The 23,206-nt window shown below is 57.8% G+C and overlaps 1 protein-coding gene across 14 annotated transcripts in view; it reads left to right on the top strand.

Moving 5' to 3' along the window:
* Window positions 1-22,572, top strand: part of NFIX (nuclear factor I X) — a 91,539-nt gene extending 68,967 nt beyond the window's left edge. For 6 of the 14 annotated variants that reach the window (XM_080673763.1, XM_080673768.1, XM_080673761.1 and 3 more), the window contains 8 exons: window positions 1,579-1,641; window positions 1,947-2,021; window positions 2,373-2,493; window positions 3,579-3,715; window positions 6,365-6,487; window positions 8,794-8,969; window positions 16,636-16,727; window positions 21,525-22,572. In XM_080673763.1, coding sequence (XP_080529889.1) covers window positions 1,579-1,641; window positions 1,947-2,021; window positions 2,373-2,493; window positions 3,579-3,715; window positions 6,365-6,487; window positions 8,794-8,969; window positions 16,636-16,707 — 767 coding nt within the window. In that variant the 3' untranslated portion in view covers window positions 16,708-16,727; window positions 21,525-22,572. Of the gene's footprint in view, window positions 1-1,578; window positions 1,642-1,946; window positions 2,022-2,372; window positions 2,494-3,578; window positions 3,716-6,364; window positions 6,488-8,793; window positions 8,970-14,435; window positions 14,584-16,635; window positions 16,728-21,524 lie in introns of all 14 variants that reach the window. The other 8 variants (XM_080673759.1, XM_080673762.1, XM_080673771.1 and 5 more) reach the window with 3 other exon arrangements.
* The last annotated feature ends 634 nt before the right edge of the window (window positions 22,573-23,206 follow it).

The raw sequence follows: 23,206 nt of genomic DNA, 5'->3' as shown, positions 1-23,206 counted from the left end.
GTGGGCATCAGGGTCTCCTCCACTGACCCGGGTCTGGAGGGGTTGGTGGCAGGGAGCCCTGGGGAGCGGGGGCTGGAGCCTGGGCCCTAGCTGGGTTCCACAAGCTGGTCTGAGGCTCTGCCCCCTCCTGCGTTAGGAACTGGGGAAAGGGCGGCCTTGAGAGGCAGCTGCTGGCTAGGGCTATTATTTTTTGTCATTAAAAAAAAAAATCTAACAAGGTGCCTTGGCCGGGTAGCTTAGTAGGTGAGAGCGGCGTCCCGCTATGCCAAGGTTGCGGGTTCCATCCCTGGTCAGGACACATACAAAAGTCAACCAATGAATGCATACGTAAGTGGAACAAATAGATGTTTCTCCTTCTCTCTCCCCCTTCCTATTGCTCTCTAAAATCAATCAATCAAAAACATTTTTTAAGTCTAATAAGGTAAAGGATGGGGGAAGTGGGCCTGAGACCGTCCTGAGGCAGCCTGTCCTCTCCCACTGGCCACATTGAGGCAGGTGGCCAGGAACGGAGCTGCGGAGGGGCCTTTGCTCTGGGAAGGCTGCTATTCTGCTGCCAGCCCCGGTGGGGGCCCACGTTGCCCTTAGGAATCTCCTCACTGGTCACTCCCCAGTGTGAGCAGCTCAGCAGTGAGATTCCCGGCCAGTAGGCTGACCGTGGGGTGATGGGTGAGACCAAGAGGCAGGATTGTTCCAAAGAGTGGGGCAAAGCCCTGGCCAACACCTGTCCCCAGTTTTCCCAATGCCACCCCCATGTTGTCCCCCAGTAAGCAGCTGATTCTTTACCCAGTGCCTGCCTTCCTCCTGCCCCACAACCTGCCCTGGCCCCCCTCCGCCACCCTCTCACCAGCTGTCGTGCCCAGGCAGGCATTCTGGAGGTCCCTGTTGTGCCCCTGGCACACAAAGCTTTGAGGACCTGGAGGGCGGGGCGGGGGGCTTTCCCAAGCTCAGCAAAATATTCACACACACACTCCACCCTGCCCCCAGCCCTCTGTGAGCTCCCACTGCACAATGGGCCCTTGTTTCGGGGCTCCCTCTGAGCAGCTGTGGCACTGGGGCATGAGACAACCCAGACAGGCTGGCACAGAGCGGGCGACAGCGTCAGGGCAGACCTCCCCCCTCCGTGTTGCCAGGCACTGCCTGTAAGCATAAAGGTGAGGTGGGGGTGGCTCAGGCAGACAGGAATGGCTCTAATTAATGAAGTGCGGGAAGCAAGGGGCTGCTTCTCTGGGCACTTGAGCCGGGTGGAGGATGGGGAACCCTTGGGTCCATTCCAGCTGTGCAGAATGGTCGCTGGCTTCCCGCCGAGGAGCCCTCCTGGCCCTGACTGTCGGCCAATGCTGCTCACCCACTGGCGACTTTGTCCCCAGGGCACATCGGGCAGTGTCTGGAGACAGTTTTGGTTGTCACAACTGGGGTGCTACTGGCATCTAGTGGGTGGAGGCCAGGGGTGCTGCCAAACACCTTGCAGTGCCCAGGAATCCCCACCACAGTAGGGTGTCCCTGGAAACGGGGCTGGAGAGGGAGCCATTTATGGGGCACTTTGGTCTTGACCCATCTTCCCCTTTGTGTCTCCTGCAGAATCCGGACAATCAGATAGTTCAAACCAGCAAGGAGATGCGGACATCAAACCACTGCCCAACGGTCAGTGCCCTTGCCCACCTGCCCTGCTGCCCACACCTCCCTGATTGCCCTGCCCCCAGGCCCTCCCGTGTCTCCCACCAGTTCTTCCCCTTTACACAGCTGTCCCTCAGCTGAATTTTGGCTGCCAGCTGGAGGGGAGGGGACTCACCTGGAGTGCACCCCCTCTTCCCTGGAGACCTGAAAACCCTTGAGGGCCATCCTGGGGCTTGGGAGGGAGCAATGGGGAGTGGGGAGAGCTTTGAGGAAGTGCAGGCAGCCCCTCCTGGCCTCGCCTCCACTCACTCACGGCTCTGTTCCCTCCTCAGGGCACTTAAGCTTCCAGGACTGTTTTGTGACTTCCGGCGTCTGGAACGTGACAGAGCTGGTCAGAGTTTCACAGAGTAAGTGAGTCCTTCCTTCCTGGCCAGGGCCCAGTCAGCAGGGATGGGGGTGAGGCGTGGCCCCTACGGATGGAGGGGGTCTTGCTGGGGCCAGTGGCAAACAGGGTTTCCTGGGACACTGTCTGCCTCCTGGGCAGCAGGCTGAGGGGAGCAGAGGTGCCCAGAGAGCCCCATGTCTAATCTCCGCTTTAGAGGAAACAAACAGCAAAGGGCTCTTCTCCAGCGAGCCCAGCCAGGAGGAGGTTTCCTCGGCAGCTTCCCAGTGAACTTGCCCCGGGGCTTCTTGGGGACAGGCTCCATCGGGCCTCCTGCACCTGCACACTCATCCATCATTCTCTCGCTTCTTCCCAGCTCCTGTCGCCACAGCATCAGGCCCCAACTTCTCGCTGGCGGACCTGGAGAGTCCCAATTACTACAACATAAACCAGGTGACCCTGGGGCGGAGGTCCATCACCTCCCCTCCCTCCACCAGGTAAGCCCAGCACCTCTGTTCTTCCCTCTCCCTTCCCACCACCACCGGGCCATCTCGGATGTGGTGGGCAGCTGTACCACAGTTCCCTGGGTGCTTCAGAATGTCACCCCTCGTTGAGGGCACTGGCCCTCTCCCCTGAACGTCCTGCTTTGTACTGTTGTGGGCACTCAGCCCTGGGAACACAAACCTAAACAAGGCCTGGCTCTGCCTGGAAGGTGCTCCCAGTGGGGATCTGAGAAGGTCTCTCTCTTGGGGATGTGACATTTGAGCCCAGACCTACAGGGGACTAGTTAGGGCACGGGGTGGATACTCCAGATAGAGCAGCTTCCGTCCCAGCTGACGTGGGACAGGCTGGTGGAACCACTCCCTGGAGGGCTTCGGAGACCAGAGGAAGGTGTTTAGACTAAAAACCCACTGATGTGTTTTAAGCAGAAGATGCCGGGGATGTGTGCTCAAGAAAGCACCTCCAGCAGGACCGACAGCCAGGCTGGAGGAGGGCCCGAGTCCTGGAGGCGGGGCAGTGGCATGAGGGGGTAGGGTGTAGCTGAGAGATGTTTGGGTGTGGACACAGCAGGCCCTGGTCAGGGCCAGTCGTGCAGGGCAGGGTGGGATCCTGTCCCTTAAAAAAAAACACAACTGGATGTTTTGGTTCATGTGAGGTTTGGGGTGTTCATTTTGATCTGTTTAAATATCGCATCAAAACATTATAATATTTCAGGGGGGTTTGTGGCACCCCCTGGCATATTTTCCCCTGGTGAGTGCCTCAGTCGTCTCACCTTGACTCTGGGGGCTGATGGGGCCAAGGAAGCATTTGAGGGTGTTGCCCACCTCTGACTTGAGCAACTCAATGGATGATGGTATCAAGGAGGAACTGAGAAGGTGATCGAGGAGGAGCAGCAGGCAGGCTGGGCCCAAGGGGCTCCCCTAGGGCTGTTCTGGGGGTGGACACGAATGAGTGCCCAGCAACGCTGCTGTCAGTGAGCACCTGCTCCCAGCACACAGGGCCATCCATGCAGGCTTCCTCAGCCTGAGTGCCAGTACCTGGCCCATCCTTGGCCCACCTGATCCCTCTCCTCCTTCCCCAGCACCACCAAGCGTCCCAAGTCCATTGATGACAGCGAGATGGAGAGCCCTGTCGACGATGTCTTCTATCCTGGGACAGGCCGCTCCCCAGCGGCTGGCAGCAGCCAGTCCAGCGGGTGGCCCAACGATGTGGATGCAGGTATGGGCACCGCGAGGCCTGGCCCGGAGCAAGGGCAGCCCTGAACCTCGTCTCCTCCCTCCGTTCACCTGGCGACTCTCCCACCGGTTCCCCCACTGTCAGTGGCACCACCTGGCTTCTCACCTCCCGATCTTCCAGAGGAAGGCAGTGCCGGCCAGGGCTGGCCGAAGAACGGAGCAGAGGCGAGGGGCGTGGCTGCCACTGTGGGCAGCAGAGCCACGGGCATGGCAGGAGGGAAGCGGAGGCCTCTGATGCCCTGCAGTGGGGCTGGGGCTTCCTCCTCAAAGCCTTCTCAGGTTCCTTCTCTTGGTATTTCTGTAGAAAGGTTGTCCCAGCTCTATAGCCTTGGTGGTATAACCAGTTAACTGCCATGCGTCTAAAACAAACTGTCCCTGCGTCTCTAGACGCCTATGGCGTACAAAGGGTTGAAGCGGTTTCTCAGACTGGGCCCTGCTGTCACTGGGGCTGGGTCCTTCTCTGTGCTGCGGCATCCTGTGCACTGAAGGATGTTGAGCAGCAGCCCTGCCTCCCCCCACTAGATGCCAGTAGCACCCCCCACACACACACACACACAAACCGGGTGTGATGGCCAAAAATGTCTCCAAACATTGTTGAATATCCCCTAGGGTTGGGGGAGGACAGACTCTTCCCCAGCTGACTGAGCTGAGAACTGCTGGGTTAAAGGGCCCAGCTTCACAGAAAGGAGCAGAGTCTAGTAAAGAGTGAGCAGAACTGTCTTCAGGCCTCCCAGCCCCCTCTAGCCACCGATTCCCGGTGAACCCACCCACGGTCACTTCCGGTCCTGCTGGGAGGCCTGGGCACCTGGGAGCCCCTGAGTGTGTGCGCGCCTGTGGCAGGTGTAGATGAGGAAGCTGGCTGGGGGATACTTCTGGCACACTGGTGTCAGCCTGTGTGTGTCCTTGAGGTGTGTGCCCGGGGCCGGGGAGTACTGCCCGTGCATGTATGGGATGTGCACGGGTACTTCTGCTCTCCTAGGCCTGGGGGTGGGGACTCTGGCTTCCAGTGGTGCTCTTCTGGTGTTTTCCAGATGTGGCCCTACTGGGAAGGGCCAAGTGGATGGGCAGGGCCTGGGATGAGGGAGAAGAAAGGCCAAAGGACAGGAAGGCGCTGCCCCAGACACAGAATCCGCTTCTGCTCTTGGCTCCTCTGGAGGAGGGGAAGAGGGCTCCGCCGGGCCTGGGCTAAGGGAGCAGGCTCTGGGCCACCATGAAGCCCCGCCTCTGCGGACGTCGCTCCCCATAACTTTGGGTGCTCTTCCCAGGGTTTCCTGGAGGCAGGCGGGGAATGTGGGCCAGCACAGTCCAGATGCTTCCCTGGGGAACCTCGGGAGGTGTAGAGAGAAGCCGTTGAGAAGGCCCTGAAGAAACCCCCGCCAGGGCCTCAGTTAAGGGACTGCTCCCACAAGGCGTCAGGTGCCTTAAGGGCACATCCACCATGGCCGGTGGCCCTGGGCCCTCCCCTCGGCCTAGACCTAGTTCCCCAGGAGCCCTCCTCCCCAGGCTCCCGCTCTCTTCTTTCTTGGCTGTCTGCTGCAGAGCCCGCCATTTCTACTCCTTCCTGCAGTCCTGACACACACGGCTCTCAAACCGTCCTGCTGTAGCACCCCAGCTTCCTTGCTTTCCCCTCTTTTCCTCCTTACCCTGCTTCCTGTGTTGTTTCCCTGTGCTGAGACAAATCGCCAATTAAGCAGCCCAGCTGCAGGACAGGGAACAGCTGGGGAGGCACTGTGTGGCCTAGGGGACAGCTGTGCACAGCTGGTGGGGCGCTTCCCCCCCCTCACTGTGCCAGCTATCAGGTGGCACACAGCTGCTGCCAGATAACACCTCTTCTGGCGGCTGGGAGTTCGCCCTTCCCCCCCGCCTCTTCCCTCTGTGGTTAAAGTGGCTCTTATTTCTCTGTTCTGCAGCCCCCTACCCCCCACCCAAGCTGACTTGATTTGTGCATCAAAGATGGCAGCTCTGGAGATCTGCTCCAACTCTACCTTACCCCTCCCTCCCAGCCTGGGCACAGCCTCTGAGGCTCAGCCCAGAGAAGAATCAACTTCCCACAGAGGACCTGGCCCCGGGGCTGGCCGTGCTTTGTCACAGTGTTATTTGGATGTGGTGCCCACTGGGCACAGAGGTGACCTTGGTTGGCAGCATTAGGGTCCTAGAGGGGTGTCCTCTGTGCCCCTGTCTCCTGCTGAATGCCACCCCCTCTCTGGCACTGGCAGCAAAACAAATGCCCCGTCCAAATGCAGTCCAACCTCTGGGTTCCCTGGCCGAGGCAATCCTTGCCTGGCCAGCTCTGACCCCAGTGCCCTTCCTGGTCCCCTGATCCTGTATCCCACCCTTTCATCTGTGCCCCCTGAGCTCATTATCTGCTTATCAGGAGGCAAGATGGACCCCCTGCCCAGCACACCCAAGTGCCTCATTTTCCTCTCCTGTCAGAAGCACCCAGTGCCGGCTGATCTGCACACAGGGTCTGAGAAACAGCCGGATGGGGCAAAGGTGGCAGGAGGGAGCATGGTGGGGGAAGGGGCAGCCAGGAGGGGGCTGAGGAGAGGAGTGAGCTGCTGGCTTCCTGCCTTCCCCCGCTCCCGCCCTGGCCCAGCTAAACCTGCCCTGTGTTGCTGATTCCTCCCCCCAGGCCCGGCTTCTCTAAAGAAGTCAGGAAAGCTGGACTTCTGCAGTGCCCTCTCCTCTCAGGGCAGCTCCCCGCGCATGGCTTTCACTCACCACCCGCTGCCTGTGCTTGCTGGAGTCAGACCAGGTGAGAAATGAGGGCCCAGAGGGGGACTATCTTGGGGAGGTGGCTGAGCACTGAGGGGCCTGGGCAGACCTGGAGAGCCCCTGAGTATGTGCGCGCCTGAGGGGCAGCTGGCCAGGTGAAGGGGCCAGGTCCATCGGAGTGAGGGCCCCAAGCTCTCTAAGGGGCTGTGGTGTGACAGTGGGTGGCCGAGGGAATGGGCCCTCCTTCCACAGCAGCACTGACTGGAGATCCAGCCAGTCATTGGCCTCCTCATCTTATTCCTAAGCACTCTCCTATTGCTTCTCCCTCCCCATGTGCACGTGTGTACATGCTTGCGTGTGTTCCCTGTGTTTGTGTGTATACATGCATGCACATGGGTGTGTCACATGTGCTGGGGGTATGTGTGTGTGCGTGGATGTGTGCACAGGCCTGCTTGGCCCTCAGGCCTGCCCCGTTCTCCTCTCCTCTCGCCAGCTGTGGCTGGGAAAGCTCAGCTTCTCCCTCTGCCCTCCTCTCAGCTGCTCTCCCGGCTCCTGGGCAAAGGTCTGGTCTCCCCGCACTGACCCAGGTGGGCACGGGGCGCAGGTTGAAAGGGCACTGGGGAACCCAGGGATCACTCGTGGCGCTTGGGCTGTTCTCCCAGGACTGGAACTGGCAGCTGACTTGGGGGCTCTCTTGCTTCCGTCTCGTCTCGGGAGAAGGTGTTTGTCAGGGAGGACACCTCGATGTTCCCTAGGGGATGGAATCAGGCAGGAAGTTGTGGGAGCCGAGTCCTCACCACCCCCTCATTTGCTTCTTCCCGCTCTTGTTTCTACCCCCACCTCGGCACCCATCTGGCAGAAAGAGGCTTGAACTTTTTCTGGACACAGCCCTGTGTCCGCCCACCATCTCCTGGGCCCTTCTCTAGGACACAGAGAATGGCAAGGTTTACCCTCCCGGCTTCCTCCTCGGGGCCTCCTGGCTGGGAGCCCAGAGGCAGCCTGCGCTGGGGCAGGGCGTGGTGGCCTCAGGGTGGGGGCAGGGAGCCCAGCTCCACTCAGCTTTTATGAACTCCAGAGAGAAGCCAAGTTTCCTCAGCCCCTAATGAAACCAAGAGCAAGAGCGAGCTGATTGGAAACAGACGGGAGGGAGAGGACTGGCTGGGGAAGAGCTGGGGCCTGGACCGGGATGGAAGTTATGTGTGCGAGGACGCATGTGCAAGGGTGATGGGGCTGAGCACACAAGAATGTGGCCTAGGCAGCAGCGGCCAGGCTCACACCTGCTCACACGCAGGAGATGAATGTGCACGTTGCGTCCTGCAAGGTGCAGGGGTCGTGTCTGTCTCCTCTTCCTCATCCAGGCTCCCATCCTAGCCCTGGACCTCGCCTTGGTGCAAGCTGTTAAGGGGGCACCCAACATCCAGTCATCAGGATAAATGATGTTTTAATGCAATGTTCTTTCTTAAAATATATTTTTATTGATTTCAGAGAGGAAGGTGGAGGGAGAGAGAGATAGGTATATCGATGATGAGAGAGTCATTGATCAGCTGCCTCCTGCATGCCCCACACTGGGGATTGAGCCCGAAACCCCAGCATGTGCCTTGATTGGAATCGAACCCAGGACCCTTCAGTCTGCGGGCCAAATCTCTATCCACTGAGCCAAACCAGCTAGAGCTAATGCAATATTCTTAAAAAATAAAACTATCACAAAAAACAGACAAAGAGCAAATATAAACATTTTAAACAAAAGATGGACCTGATGCTATACTTGCATGGCCCTGCCTCATTTGCCTCACATTAACCCTGGCCCTGGTCCCAATCAAACTTTATTTGTAAAGACAAGCAGCTGATTGGTATGGAAGCCCGCGTTTGCCAGTTGGATTTTTTTATATATATATATATTTTATTGATTTTTTACAGAGAGGAAGGGAGAGGGATAGAGAGTCAGAAACATCGATGGGAGAGAAACATTGATCAGCTGCCTCTTGCACACCTCCCACTGGGGATGTGCCCGCAACCAAGTTACATGCCCTTGACCGGAATCGAAACTGGGACCCTTCAGTCCGCAGGCTGACGCTCTATCCACTGAGCCAAACCGGTTTTGGCAGCCAGTTGGATTTTTTAAAAATATTGCATTAAAATGTTATTTACCTTGATTACTGAGGGTTGTTTTTTTGTTTGTGGTTTTTTTTTTTGTGCTGTCTCAACTTTCACGCTAGACCCTCACTCTCCTTACCCTGGTCCCTGCCCTGCTCCCGCCCACTCTCCCTTTTCCTCGGTGCCCTGACCAGCAGTCTCCCTCATCTTCTCCACCCTGATGCCCTTTTCTTCCTGCCCACGTGCATGCAGGGAGCCCTCGGGCCACAGCGTCAGCGTTGCACTTCCCCTCCACATCCATCATCCAGCAGTCGAGCCCGTACTTCACGCACCCGACCATCCGCTACCACCACCACCATGGGCAGGACTCGCTGAAGGAGTTTGTGCAGTTTGTGTGCTCAGATGGCTCGGGCCAGGCCACCGGACAGGTGAGTCCAGAGGCCCGGGAGCCCCACCACAGCTCATCTCTACGTCTGTCCGTCTGTGTCAGGATCACAGGGAGAGGGCCCGAGAGCCGAGCCCGCCTGGGACGGGAGCAGCAGAGAGCCCGCAGTGCGGACACCTTAGTTTTCTGGTCGGCGGTAGGGGTTTGTGTATCGTGCCAGGGCCTCTCCATCACCGTCCAGAGAGGTGGGGGCAGCAGCAGGGCCCACCTTGCTCGGGCTCCTTGCCCTCTCTTCAGTCTCTGTTCCCCCAGGACCGCACCCATGAGCTGTTCAACCCAGACCAGGCCCCTTACTCCTAACACCCCTCTTGAACCTCGGGGCTGCAAGGATTTTCTAGATCAAAATTTCCCCACCGTGGCACTATCGGCATTTGGGGTTGTTCATCATTCTGAGGTAGGAGGCTGTCCTGGGCATTGTGGGGTGCTGAGCAGCATCCGTGGCCACAGGGGCTGTCAGAGACTCCTGTTGGCAGGACTTTTAACGGGGTTTCCAGGTTGCTGCTCGTTTTGTAGTGCAGCCCTGCTCCTCAGCCTGGGAGAGACTGGCTCTCCGTGGAGCTCTGTGGGGGCTGGGGGGCACTGCTGTTCTCTGTCAATGAGCCCTAGGACCCAGGCCACTGACAAGCAGACATTCGGGGTCACTCAGGAAAGGAATGATTCCAAACAGTGGTGGTCCAGAGACAGCCCTTCAGTGCGACAGTGGTCCTCACCTAGTCCCGGGGAGACCATGCTGGGTTGGGACATGGTGGTCTCTCGACCTTTGGAAAGGTTCTGGAGCCCCAGAAGCATGCTGCATTGCAAGAAGGCCCAGCTCCTGTCCCCCAGCCGGCCCAGCCTGGAGGCCCCATCTGAGAGGTTAGGAGGGGAGGCCATTCAGAGGGCCACGATGGGGCCCTTTGCCAGACCCATGCCAGACCACACCCAGGGAGAGCAGGGGCGGCCCTTCAGGTGCCCCACACAGGGACGTTTGCTAAGTGCGGGTGTATTATTGATGGGGGGCTTCTCACTCCGTCTTCCCTCCCTCCTGCTCTCTCTCCTTCTGCTTTCCAGCTCCTTTCCCCCTGGGCCCTTTAAGGGTTTCTCTTCCTGGCTCTGCAGCTCCTTAGCACACTCAGAGCCTTGCCCACCTCTCTGGACAAGCTCTGTTCACTTTAGGGGCATTTAGGGAAAAGTGAATGTGATCCCCAACAGCTACTGCACTTTCTCCAGAGATGCCGGCAGAGTCTTTGGGAACTACCAGCCCATGTACCAGGCCCTTTGGGATTTCTGGGGTGTGGAGTGTTCCCTCCACCTGCCTTGCCTGCCTTCTCACCTACAGAGACAGGTGGGGCTAGGAAACAGTGAGACCAACCTGGGCGACCAGTTTAGCCCAGAGAGCTAGTCCCTCCCCTGGGCATCCTGGCGGCTGGGTCCTGACCCTCTCCCTTGACTTGACTGTTCAAGATTAAGGTCTCATTTGGCCTAGAAGGTTCTCTTCTCAAGGCAGGTGCTTTCTCCAAATAGACCATGGACGAAACGCTACAGACGGGTGAACAGCTTCCCTGGTTAGACAGGGAGGCTAGCTCGGCTAGGGATCGGCCTCTCTGGGTTCTTCTTGTGGCCTGTCGTGCCCAAGGGAGGAGGGGGTGTCTGCAGTGAGCCTGCTCCAGGTGGCCCAGCCTCTGAGAGGAGGCCAGAGACAGCACCATGCTGTGGGGGAGGAGAGAACCAGAGGCTCAGGCTCTGCAGCTGACTTAGCAGCAGCGGGTGGCCACACAGGCAGCACCTGCTCCTTGGCCACCTCCAGAGGAGAAGTCAGCATGCAGGGCGTCCCCCGGAGGCCTTGCAGACACACAGGTGGCTGGCTCTCACCTGATTCTGATTCAGCCGGGCTGGGTGGGCCTGAGAATCTGCGTTTCTCTCCAAGTTCTCAGCTGCTGCTGCTTCTGGTCAGAGGACCACTCTGAGAACCACTGATCCAGAGCCCAGAGGAGTACATTCCTAATTTCCGCGAGAGCTTGAAGTTACAGGTCATCTTTACAGAAAAATGTGTGCATACAAAAAGTTTACAGATGATCTGCAGAAGGGATGCCAGGTGCCCCCTATGGCTTAGCCTCGGTCCCAAGTGTAAGGCCCTGACTGAGAAGAACTACATCAGTCAAGGCCAAGGCCACATGGAGACACCACTCAGAGGAGATGCACAGAACAGAAAGAAGGTGCCTTGTTAGCTGTTTTTCTAGCAGAGAGAAGAGACCACCAATGCAATGGAGAGGTCCCAGGGCTCAGTGAGGGGCAGGAGGCCTGGTTCTAGCTCAGCTTCCACCAGCAATGGAGCAGCCAGGCAAGCCCTCATCTTCATCTGTCACTAGCATGCACTCCTAGCTCTTTTTAAATATACATATATATATATATATATATGTATGTATGTATTATTGATTTCAGAAAGGAAGGGAGAGGGGAAGAGAGAGAGAGAGATAGAAACATTAGTGATGAGAGAGAATTATTGATTAGCTGCCTCCTGCACGCCCCACACTGGGGATCAAGCCTGCAACCCGGGCATGTGCCTTGACTGAGAATGGAACCGTGACCTCCTGGTGTATAGGTTCACGCTCAACCGCTGAGCCACGCCAGCCGGGTTGCGCTTATAGCTCTTAAGTCATGAGGTTATAAGATGCCGCTGCAAGTCACGAGACCTTGAGATTTTAAAAACTTCAACTTATAACTCAACCCGAGCAGAGACATCTTAGCCTGGTTGGAAGTTGCTTCTAGAAACCAAATGTTGTAAATCGGCAGGTTTTGATGTTCAGCCATATCATGCTGGGATTAGCTTTATTGGGTGGAATATGTGTTTTAGATCCTCCTGGGTATAGACTGGCTCTGGGAACTAGAAGGAGGTAGAGGCTGCCCTGAGAGCAAGTGCTGCCTCGAAAGCCCCCATTTCCCAGGGGCCCGGGCTCAGGATGGCCTGGAGAACAGCAGTGAGGCTGTGATGTGTGGCGTTTGCTGCCCTGGTGGAAAAGCAAGATAGGAACCAGACAGGCTGCGGAAAGGAGGGAAGGCAGAGCTGCTCGTGTCTCAGCATCAACCCTGCAGAGCTGGAAAGCCCCCTGGCCCATGTCTGGAACTGAAGGGACCGTTTCTGAAAGGACACTTGACACAGAGGGTCTCCAGCCCAGGACCAGCAGCCACTGCTTGCTTTTGTCAGGGTCCTCTGAGTGGGCAAGAAGAATCAAGTCCAGGGAACCACTTGGAGGGACGATTTCAGACCTACGCTGGTCACTGGAGGTGAAGGATGGTGGGCAGAACGGCCAGAGTTCAGAGGGGCGTGGCCTGCCCGAGCCAGCGTGGGCCTCTGTGGTTTTAATGTGCAGCAGGGGGGACTATGGATTCAACTCAGTCAGTGGGACTTGAGTGCTGCAGGCTTGAGCCACACAGAGATGGCCTCTGTGGCTCACTGGGGAGCCTGGGTGGCAGGCAGTCTGCTTGAAAGGTCCCAGGGGAGGTCAAGAGCATCCTGGAGCAACAGGGCAGAGAGAGATGGATGGTGGTTCAGGGAATCTGGCTGGTCCCCACGTTGGAGACAGTGTGTTCTGAGCAGGCCTTGAAGGGTGTAGGAAAAAGCACTATAGACAGAGCGTCCTGCCGTGAGCAGGTGTGCAGCCCAACTGTTAGGCTGCGCCTGGAAGCCCCAGTCGGTTTGCAATGGGATGTACTTGAGAGGAGGGGTTATAAGGGCACCAGTGCTGGGAGCGTCTCCACCCGGTGTCCTTGAATCCCAACTGAGGAGATCCTATTTTATGTCCGATGCAGTCAGAGCCATGGACGGTTTCAGGAGACAGGAAAAGTCTGAGCACCTTGGGATCTGGGGAAGAGGGTTATTGAGCTTGCTGGAGAAAATCCACAGGACCCACGGAGTCAGACAGACACGGCTGTGAACTTCAGGCCTCACCAGTCACAGCCCAGTGACGGCATCAACCACTCAGCTACACAGAGCCTTGTTTCCCCAGCTGTGAAAGGGGGAGGCGGAGCTTCCTTGCAGCAGGGTTTCCCACCTGCAGCACTGATAACGTTTGGACTGATGAGCCCTTGTCCTGGGGGGCATCCTGGTCATTACAGGGTGCTGAGCAGCACTCCCTGCCTCCACCCACCAGCGGCTAGTAGCATCCCCCAGAAGTGCTCACCGAAATGTCTTCAGACCTGGCCAGTGGCCCCTGGGGAGCAGAACTGCCCCCAAGCGAGAACTGCTGCCTTACAGGTCCCTTGGCGGATTGAACAGATATGAGTAAAATGCCTGGTACAGAGCTAGGTGCCCAGGGCACTGAACTGATGAGCACAGTCAGCGTAGGGGAGACCCCTTGCAAGTCTCATTGTCATTGTCCAGGCAAAACCAGTGATGACAGAAAAACAGGCTGTCTGAAGACATCCATGGGGTGCTGAAGGAGGAGCACAGAAACTTCCCACGTTCTCACACCTGGCTGGCTGGGAGGGCAGAGCTTTGCCCCATGAGAAAGAGGCCAGTTTAGGATGAAGAGTTCTGGCCCAGCTCCCCTGAGCTCAGGCTGCTGGTGGTCCTCGGGGACACTGCCCAGAGCAGGGGGAGGTACGTGCCCCGAGCGCAGGGAGGTCTCTCCAGGGAAGCTGTGCCTGTAAGAAACAGGGACCTTTGCCTCACCTGTGGCGCCTAGGTTCTTGGGAGCTCAAAGGCTGACGCACGCAAGGCCACACACAGGAGTTTGAGGTCCAAGAGGGAACAAAGGACAAGGAACGGATCTAGTGACCTGACACCCGGTTTCTGAGAGCATTATACGAGCAAGTCCGCTAGAGGAACCTCGCAGGGACGAGTGGCAGCAATGGATTTTCCTCCTGGGCTCTTCCATAGCAAAAGGATCAGCTCCCCACCGTCCTCTGACAGCTGGCACTGAGGGCAAGCCCCCCAGTGCCCAGCATCCCCCAGGCCATGATGTGGGGTGGAGGATGGCAGTCCTCAGTTGGGTCAACCAGACCCACCCCAGGGTAACTGTTTGCCCCGCAGAGGGGGACTCATGTGTGTTTTGGGGGGACACAAGGGAGAGGGGAAGCTGGTGCATCTTTACTGTCATAGTAGAAGGTCTTCAGGAGTGTGAGAGTTTAGGTGCAGCTGCTCTGTGGCTAGGCGGCACTTTTTGGTACCGAAAACATTCCCTAAGAAATAACAAACCACCCGTCGGACATCCCCCTTCCTCCTCCCACAACCTCAGAAGAGGACCACGAAAAATAAAAAAATAAAAAAACAGAGAGAGAGAGAAACACCTGAGAGACCAAATCAAGGCCTCCCGCCCTCACCCACCCTGTGCCCCGGAGGAGAGGACCCTATTCTGCACCTTCCGCCGGGAGCGCCCGCTCTCAGGAGCGAGCTGGCGTGGCCGCGCAGGGGAGCGTGTGTCTGTGTGTGATGTGCCTTCATGCGTCACTCTATTTATGTTGTTCGCAGCCCAACGGTAGCGGCCAGGGCAAAGTCCCGGGGTCATTTTTGCTACCGCCGCCGCCTCCAGTGGCCAGACCTGTGCCCCTTCCTATGCCTGATTCCAAATCCACCAGCACTGCCCCAGACGGCGCCGCCTTGACTCCTCCATCACCTTGTAAGTGGACGATGAAACGGAAACCACAACGCCCCAGCCCATCCAAACAGTCTCCACTGCAAACAGACAAGCCCCCATGCCCTGCCCATCATCAAGTCCTCCCCCGCCCAGAAGGCCTCGGAGCCTCCCGACCGCTCGCTTGGATGAGAGCAAAGCTGAGCCCCCCACCATGGCCACCCAGGCCTCAGGCGCACCAGCCAGCACACCGCTAGCCCCCCTGCCCGCTGCTCCCGGCCCCGGCCCCTGGCCCAGGCCCCTGGGGGGCGGGAGGGGGAGCACAGTGGGCGCAGGCCGGGGCGCTGGCCGGGGTGGGAAGGGACCGGGAGGCGCCGCCATGCCATCTTCATGCCTGATTGCTGTATTTTCCGTTTTTCGTTTTTCGTTTTTTGATTTTTTTTGTTGTTTTGTCGTGCCCCCCACACCAAAAAAATGTGATGTGACCACAAGGCGACGCCACCACATTCCCTTTTTGCCTTCCCCACCCCCCTCCATTCAGGCCTCTAAAAGGTGCAGCAGGCCCGCCCCTGGCCCTTCCCTTCAGTCTCACATTTGGTTTCTCGTTGTTCCTCTTTTTTTTCCCCTCCCCCCTCCCTCTCCACTCCCTCGGTTCCTCCCCAGGTTGGATATTCCAGGACCAGGGAGGGCTCTGGACCTTGGCTTACTTCATCTCTTTCTCTTTCTCTCTCTCTTTTTTTAAACCAATGACAACTTTTGTCCAAGGGAAGAGAAAAAATCTGAGTTGGGAGGCCCAAGGTAGACCCGACGACGTGAGGGACAGAAGAGGCGGCGGGTGGGCCGGTGTGCCGTCTTCGGGCAGGGCGGGCAGCGCTTTGGGCGCTCTGGGGGCTGGCAGGCCGCAGGCCAGGACTCCGGGTGGGCGGGGTGGCCCATCTCACCACTTTCTCCGTCTTGGCTCTCTGTCTCACCCTCTCTCATGGTTTGCGTTCTTTCCCCTCCTCCATCCTCTTCATGCCATCTCCCATCTGCATCCGCCATAAGACATCAAGTCATGGTCATGGTCACTGGAGGTGGGCAGGGTGGGAGAGGGGACCAGGCTACAGGGTGGCACTTCTGGACAGAAGCTGGTGAGCATGGGGTCCCTGGGGTGTATGTGGTACAGGGCAGGGGGTGGGGGGCTCCCAGGTAGCCTGTGACCCTCATAATCCCCTGTGGGGGTATCCTCCTTCCTGGAGTGGCAGGGCCCCTTCCCTCCCCCAGGAGCTTGCCGAGCTTCTCCTGAGGAAAGCTCAAGGGTGTTGGGCTCATTTGCCCCTCAGACCCCAGAACAGTTGCCCTGGGCACCCAAGCCCTGGGGCTCCGCCAGGGCCTCCAGCCTCCTCTTCCTCTTGTGCCTTGGCCTGTTTCAGACCCTGGGGAACCCCAGGACCATAGCACCTGGCTCATCCATCAGAGGAAGAGAATGCCTGCCAGGCCTGAGCTTTATCACCCCTGGGCCCTAGCCGGCAGCCAACTCCTACATCCCTCTCCAAGCCCATCCCATCTGGCCCAGCCCTCCCTTGGGCCCCTTCAAGTTCCCTGGACCATCGGCCCAGTCCTTGGGACTGTCCAGGGTAGTAAGTGGACTAGCACCCAACTAGCTGCCCTGGTTGGAGAGGTGGCCCAACTGAGAACAGCCTTCCCCAAGCAGGGTGGGGCCAGTCCACCAGAGTCCCACCCTCCCACCTCCCTTGTCTCCAGACCTGAGAGGGCCAGTGGGAAAGCAAGGTCACCCGCTTCGGGTGCTTGGAGAGGAGGGCTACCCCGGCCCTGCTCAGTGCCTGGTTGGAGGAGAGGACTGGGTCCGTGGGATCTCAGCTGAAGTCTCCAGGTCCCCTCCCCACCCCCTGGCCAGGAAAGAGGACGTCTGGCTCAGGCAGAGGCTGGGGGTGGGGGACAGTGTGCGTTCCTGGTAAGAGGATGAAGGGGCCCCTCTGGCCGGTCCTTCCCACTGCCAGCCTAAAGCTGGACAGCTTGGTCTAACCCAGTGTCTCCCTCTCTCAGCAGCCCCACAAGGCCTCACGGGGTTTTTTCCTCTCTCTCCTGCTCCCACAGCATTCGCAACGACAGGCGCCTCCTCTGCCAACCGGTTTGTCAGCATCGGACCCCGGGACGGCAACTTTCTGAACATCCCACAGCAGTCTCAGGTAGGAGTGTGGAGGCAGGCGAGCAGCGGGGGCAGGGCTGGGGGGGGCGCAGGCAGGGGTGGGGCATCGTGGTGTCAGGGAAGAGGCCAGGGTCTTGGGGTTCGTCTGGGAGAAGGGCTTGGGGCAGGGCTGAAGGATCCAGGCTTTTGCACGCCCAGCTGAACCTGCCTCCCCAGGCAGCTCCCAGGCCCCCTGGCTAACCAGCTAATTGGATAATTAGTTCTGACAACCTCGGCCCTGAGGAAGGTGGCCAAGGACCCGAGGCTGGAGGCACGCTGGGCCAGGCCTGAGAGAAGCAAAGACGGAAGCCGAGGCCCAGTCAGGGTGGGACCGCATCTGCCTTGTTGATCTCCTCCTGCTCTGCGGGAAGCCCTGGTCCCCAGCCCTCCCCTCTCCCCTGGCTTTGGGTGGGCTGAGGAGGGACAGAGCTGGCCTGGTGGGCCACGTGCCCAGAGACTCTGGCACCAAGGGCAGGGCAAGTCCCGTTGTGCCCTGGAGGCCCCTCCCCCAACTCCCCTTGAGTCCTGTTAGAAGGGTGACCAAGCTTCTGGAGCCCCCCAGCCCTGCTTCCATCTGTCTGCAGTTCTCACAAGGAAACACCCAGCCTCCCCAACCCTCCTGCTGGGCACCCCACACTGCTTTGCACAGGCACACGCACGCGCGCGCGCACACACACACACACACACACAGACACACACACACACACACACACACGTGTCCCGCCTTTCCCATGCCTGTCCCCAAGAGGCTAGGGATAGTCTCCAGCGCCCAGGGCCCTTGGGACACAGAGAGCACCCTCCTCAGGAGCAGGGCAAAGGCCGTGTGCAGAGTGTGGCACTTCTTTTTATAGAAATACCACCCTATGAGCCCAGGGCCAAGGAGGCTTCAGCCCTGGGTACGTCCACCTCCACCCAGAGCCCTGGCCACCTCTTTCAGCTCCTGCTCTGAGGCCTGAGTCCAGAGAAAGTTGGTGGATAGAAGTTTTGTATGTGTGGTTTTGAGGTTTTGTTTTTTCCCTTTTCCTTTCCCTCCCTCGGAAGAAAAAAAAAAAACACAAAACACAACAGCCAAAAACTTTGTCAAACTGCAAACTTCAGAGCTCCCTAGTGGCAAGGAGGGGAGGGGAGGGGAACTTCAGCCCCCTCCAGCTTCCCACCCCCTTTCCCCAGAGTCACGTCTGACCCGTCTGGTTTCCAAGAGCAACCAGACATGATGTAACACCCAGATGAACTTGAACTTGGGGGTGTTGAGAAGAAAAACAATGGCTCTGAGCAGGGGCTGGAGCCAGCCCCCTCCACTCTGTGCCAGGGAGCCCGGGAGAGCCCTGCTGGCAGAGGGCGGGAGGGGGTGCCAGAGGAAGGGACCTCTGCGGGCCGCCCTCCCAGCTCAGGGCTGGCACCAGGCTGCAGGACTCCATCGCACCCGCCCGCCCTCCCTCCCTCCCTCCCTCCCTCCTGCCGCCAGCCGGCTGCCTGCAGCTCTGGCTGTTCCCTGCTTGCTTTCGTGCTTTCCTGCTCTCCGGGACCACAGCCTCCAGCCCTCCCTGCTCACCCCATTTCCGCCTCCGTGTGCTTTCCCTTCTGCACTTTCTCTGCTCACTTTGCTTGGACGGTGGGGCCAAGTCAGAGTATGAGGCAAGTTTTCCTCCCCGTTGTTCCCAAAAGGGGCCTGGGCCTTGGCAGGGAGCAGGCAGGTGTGCACGGCGGTGGCCGCGGCGGTGGTGGGGGGACCAGAGCTGGACAAGCCTAGCCAGGAGCCCTTGGGCCTGGGGGCAAGCGGGCTGCAGCGGGTGGGCACCAGGGGTACAGTGGGGGTCGGTTTCCACAGTAACCAGTGACTTTAGCTGATCTCTGGAGCACCAGATGGAGAGAGAACAATAGAATGAGGGAAGAAAAGAGAATTTTAGCAATTTTGTCATTCCCTGGGCAGCGCTTTTTACTTAGTTTTAATCAATTTTGGACCTGGCTCAGGAAGCAGGGAGGGGTAAGCAGAAAAGCCACTCTGTGCTTGGCAACAGATCCCTGTTCCTGGGACCGGTGAAGAGGTGCTGGGGACCCTGCTGGGGCTGCCTTTGTCCTTAACTCCAGGCCTGGAACTGGAGTCTTCCTCCTCTGAGGGAGTCCCCAAGTTTGAGCACTGGTGGTTGTCCCCCTGCTGTGCAACTCAGGAGACCCTAAAGGGTCGAGCTTAGGGCTTTGGCTTGGTCTGGAAGGGATCTGGTTGTCCCCAAAACCTCTTGTCCTTCACAGGGAGGGGGAGGGGCAGGCTCACAGCTAGGGCAGTGGTGTAGGGTTCCAGTGTAGCCTCTCTTTGGAAAGAGGGTCCCAGAGCGCATCAAGGCGTGGGGGGCGGGTACCCAGGCAGTTTCTCCGAAGGCCAGGACAGAAAGCCCAGGAGCTGGCCGCTGACCCCACCCCCATCCCCCGGCTGCCCATGCTGGGGATGCTTCGGGTTTCCCCCACAACTTGCCAGCCCCCACCACACACACCGTGAGCCTCCATTTGGCCTTCAGTCAATAGAAGGCTTGGACTCCCCTGTGTGTGTTGTCCAGCATGTGGCAGGAAGTGTAGCATCTCTGCCCACCCAGTAAACACCAGTAGCATCCCAGTCACTGTGACAACCCCAACCCCCACTTTTCCAAATGCCCTCCCGCTGCCCTATCCGGTGAGATAGCCACGGGCACCCGTGGTTGCTTAAATTTAAATAACCAGAGAAACATTTAATCCTTCCATTACACTAGCCACATTTCAAGTGCTTAGAAGTCACATGTGGCTACTGTAATGGATAGCACAAATAGAGAACATTTCCACTGTCGAAGGGAGTTCTAGGTGATCTCTGAGGCCTTTTCTAACTGTAAAACTCGATGTCTCCATCTCACAGTGGACAACAGCCTGCAATCCCAAACCAGAGCCTGGCGGGGGGTGGGAGGGGGCGCAGGTCTGGCCTGCAGGCGGAAGTGTGTGACCAAAACAAGTGCTTTAAATATTGGCATTTTCACATGAAATTCTGTCTGGATTTTTGGCTTCTTTTGAAAAGTTGGCTGAGTAGCTTCCCCAGGCCCTCACTGTGACATTGGCAGCCTTGCCCTAGGCAGGATGAGCACGCCACATGTAGCCGTTAGGGGCATCAACTCTGAACTGCCCCCTGCTTTAGAGTCCTTGGGCAGGTCAGCCACCCTCTCTCCACGTGGCTTTGTGTGGGGTTGGAGCAAGGGTAGAATGAGTGAGGTCCCGATGTGTGCTCTGTGGTAGGTTCTCCTTGGCCCCTGTAGATCTGAGTCTGTGACCCAGAGCCTGGGAAAGGCCCTGAGATGCATTTTCAGAGACCTCCATTTTGCACCAAGGGTACCACCAGGCATACCTAGGCACTGTAGACCATAGAGGAGAATGCCCTGACCCTACCTCTTGGCCATGAGGTGGGGCCAGAGCCTTTGGTGAAGGAAAATGAGGCAGCCCATGATGGGGAAGGGGGAAGGGGTGTCCACCCTGGGGATGTTATGCGCTAAGTGGCCGCCAAGGCCTGTTTGTGGGAAGGCAGCGCCCCCTGCTGGCATCCTAAGAGAAAGGACATCTGCCCTAGGGAGCCTGAGGTCCTTCCTCAGTGCTGTTGCCCTAGGCAGCAATTTTCTTTTTGTTTGTTTTTTGTTGTTTTAATCCTCACCCAAGGGTATGTTTTTATTGATTTTAGAGAGAGGGGAAGTGGGGGGAGAGAAACATCAATTGGTTGACTCCCATACACACCATGCAATCTGGGCATGTGCCCTGACCAGGAGTCAAACCCTCTATGACTTTTGGTGTATGGGACGACACTCAACTAACTGAGCCACACCGGCCAGGGCAAGGCAGCAATTTTCAACCTTTTATCATCTCATGGCACACATAAGCATTACTAAAATTCTGCGGCACACCAAAAAAATACATATTTTTGCCAATCTGACCAAAAAATATAGGTATAATTTTGGTTCATTCCCATCTGACTACGATTGTTGTGTTGGCTGTTATTATTTTTTAAATGGACAGTATAAAGAAAAAAGCACTGTTATTAGTTATAGTTGAAAGCTATTACAAATGTATAGTTTGTAGATTAAAAATATTTTATAATAAAAGAAAAGAAAGGAAAAAAAAAAGAAAAAGGCCAGTGTCCCTGACTAAAAATTCTTGTGGCACACTGGTTGAAAATTGCTGCCTTAAGGCTAGAGAATTGGGGGGGGAGGCATGTGTCTACCAGGCCCCTCCCCCAGGGCTACCACTGTTAGGGACTGAAGCCATGTGGTATCCCCCTCACCAGCCTTTCAGTCTGTGGGACCTTGGCTCGTGTGTACAGATGGGAATTTTTGCTTTTAAGTCTAAAGAGACAGAAAGAAAACTCAGCAAGAAGCTAGGCCACCAACCACCCCCCTCCCCAAACCCCTCTGGGGACAAAAGCTCTAGCCTGGCATCCTCTCCACCCTGCAGGACCCACACAAAAACTTAAACAATTGGAAACATGGCCAGATCCCAGGTCTGTGCTTGTGCCAGCGCCAGCCACGGGGGTCCTACCCGCTGGGCACGATGCCCACGGGAAGGCCAGCTGGACTCTAGCACTAGGGGGCAGGGTCTCTGGGGGGGGGGGCAGGATTCCCACAGGAGGGACCGACAGAATGGGATGTAGCTCTGTGTGGTGTTGGTGTCCTTGGCTCCGCTGGAGCTGGACCCTCCAGGGGCATCGGCCACCACCTGCAGTCACAGGGCCAGGTGGAAGTAAGCAGGGCCCTGACCCAGCTGTTCTCAATATCGCCTCTTTTTTGTCCCACTCCAGTCCTGGTTCCTCTGATAAGATCGACAAAAGAAATGACAAAATGAAAAGAAGAGGTTCCTCAAACAGGGGGAGAAGAAATTTTGAGACTCGGGAAAAAATCCCCCAGCCCAGCCCCACCGAAAAGCAAAAATTAAACGTCGTCAGCCACTCAGCCCTTCTCTCCTCCAGCCCAGGGACCCCTGCAGGCCCCCCGAAGCAGCCCAGTTTTCTGAGAGCCCTCGGAAGAGGTCTCGGCGGAGCTGTGCACCAGCAGCCAAGCAGAAAGCAACATGCAAAACGGACTCTGCCCAGCAGAGGACAGAAAGAAAGGATGCAGCAGAACTTCCTTCCTCCCCCATCCCATCCTGGCCTTCTGGGGAAGGAACTTAATCCCCAAACAAACCAACCAGCACCGTTCTGAAGGGGCCTGTCCCCCACCCTTGTCCTTCCTGGGGGAACCCCACCCTCAGCTGGGGTCAGAGCTCCACTAGGGAGCTCAGAGGACTAGCTTGTAAAGATGAGGGGTGCAGATCCAGAGGGCACTCCCCTCCAGATCCCACCCAGCCCACACTCACTGCCTGTTCTGGATGGGGTGAGGCAGGGTGGCCTCTGAGTCGCCCTGCCCCACCCTTAGGCTAGAAGCCCCCACCCCTGGACAGGGGGCATCTCCTGGAGCTAGTTTCATGCTCCCAGAATGGAGGGTGTTCCACCACCCTACCCTGGGCCACAGGGGTATTCCCAGGACCCCAGATCCCTCTGTACAGTAAAAAGTCAAAATGCTCTCCAAGGTCCAGTCCCAGAGTGGGACAGGCCCCCTCTTCCCTCTCTTCACAGGCAGGCCGGGGAGGTCGCCCTTCTGCCATGGCCCAAGTGAGGGGAGATGGGCCCCAAGTCGCCCCCACACCCCAGCCCGCATGCAGGTGCCCTTGTGCCACCCCATCGGTCCCTGCCCCTGCCCCTCACGCAGACAGCCCTGCTGTGGCCGGGCGGAGAGTGGAGCAGAAAGGGGACCAGGAGCGAAGCGAGAAGGAAGGGCAGCCGCCCTCGCCTAAGCCGCCACCTGCGCTAGGTAGGCGTCCTGCTGGCCCACTTTCCATTCCTTTGGAGGGTGTTGGGTGTCGTCCTTTTTCAAAAGCGTTTTGGAGCTTTCTCTCCCCCCCCCCCCACTTTCCCTACCACCCCATCCCTTGTGGCCACTTCTCTCTGGATTTCAGCTGTAATGTCTTTACTCTTTATTTCGGGGTGGGGCATTCATTGTTTGGGTCTTCTGCTGTTGCAATTGGGAACTCCTCCTCCAGTTAAGCAACTTGGGAACAATTTGGTAACACACCACAGGAAGTAGCTCCCCCCCACCCCACCCCCGCCCCAAGTCCCCTCCTCACCCAAGGGAAGGTTGGGGACTGTGCAGAGGGGCTTCTGAAGCCGGCCCTGGGAGGGAGGGGAGCAGGGGCACGCCCAGCCCGATCCAGGGGTGTGACTTGGCCCCTCTGGCTTGTCTTTCTGTGCCTTACTCCCTCCTCCCCACATCTCCCCTCCTTGGACCCCTTCTAAGTCCTTGTGCCTCTCTCTCTCTTTCTTAATTGTATGAAAACACAAAGCACAGGTCAGGATCCTCTGAAAGTCAATCAGCCCAACATTGCACGCAGGGGTGGGTTATGGGTTTTATTTATTGTGAATCTAGTGTGTGAGGCTGCGGCAGAGCA

Source organism: Plecotus auritus (genome assembly GCF_963455305.1).
Source record: "Plecotus auritus genome assembly, chromosome: 6".
NCBI classification, from domain to species: Eukaryota; Metazoa; Chordata; class Mammalia; order Chiroptera; family Vespertilionidae; genus Plecotus; species Plecotus auritus.
This window is presented reverse-complemented; position numbering and strand designations above follow the sequence as displayed.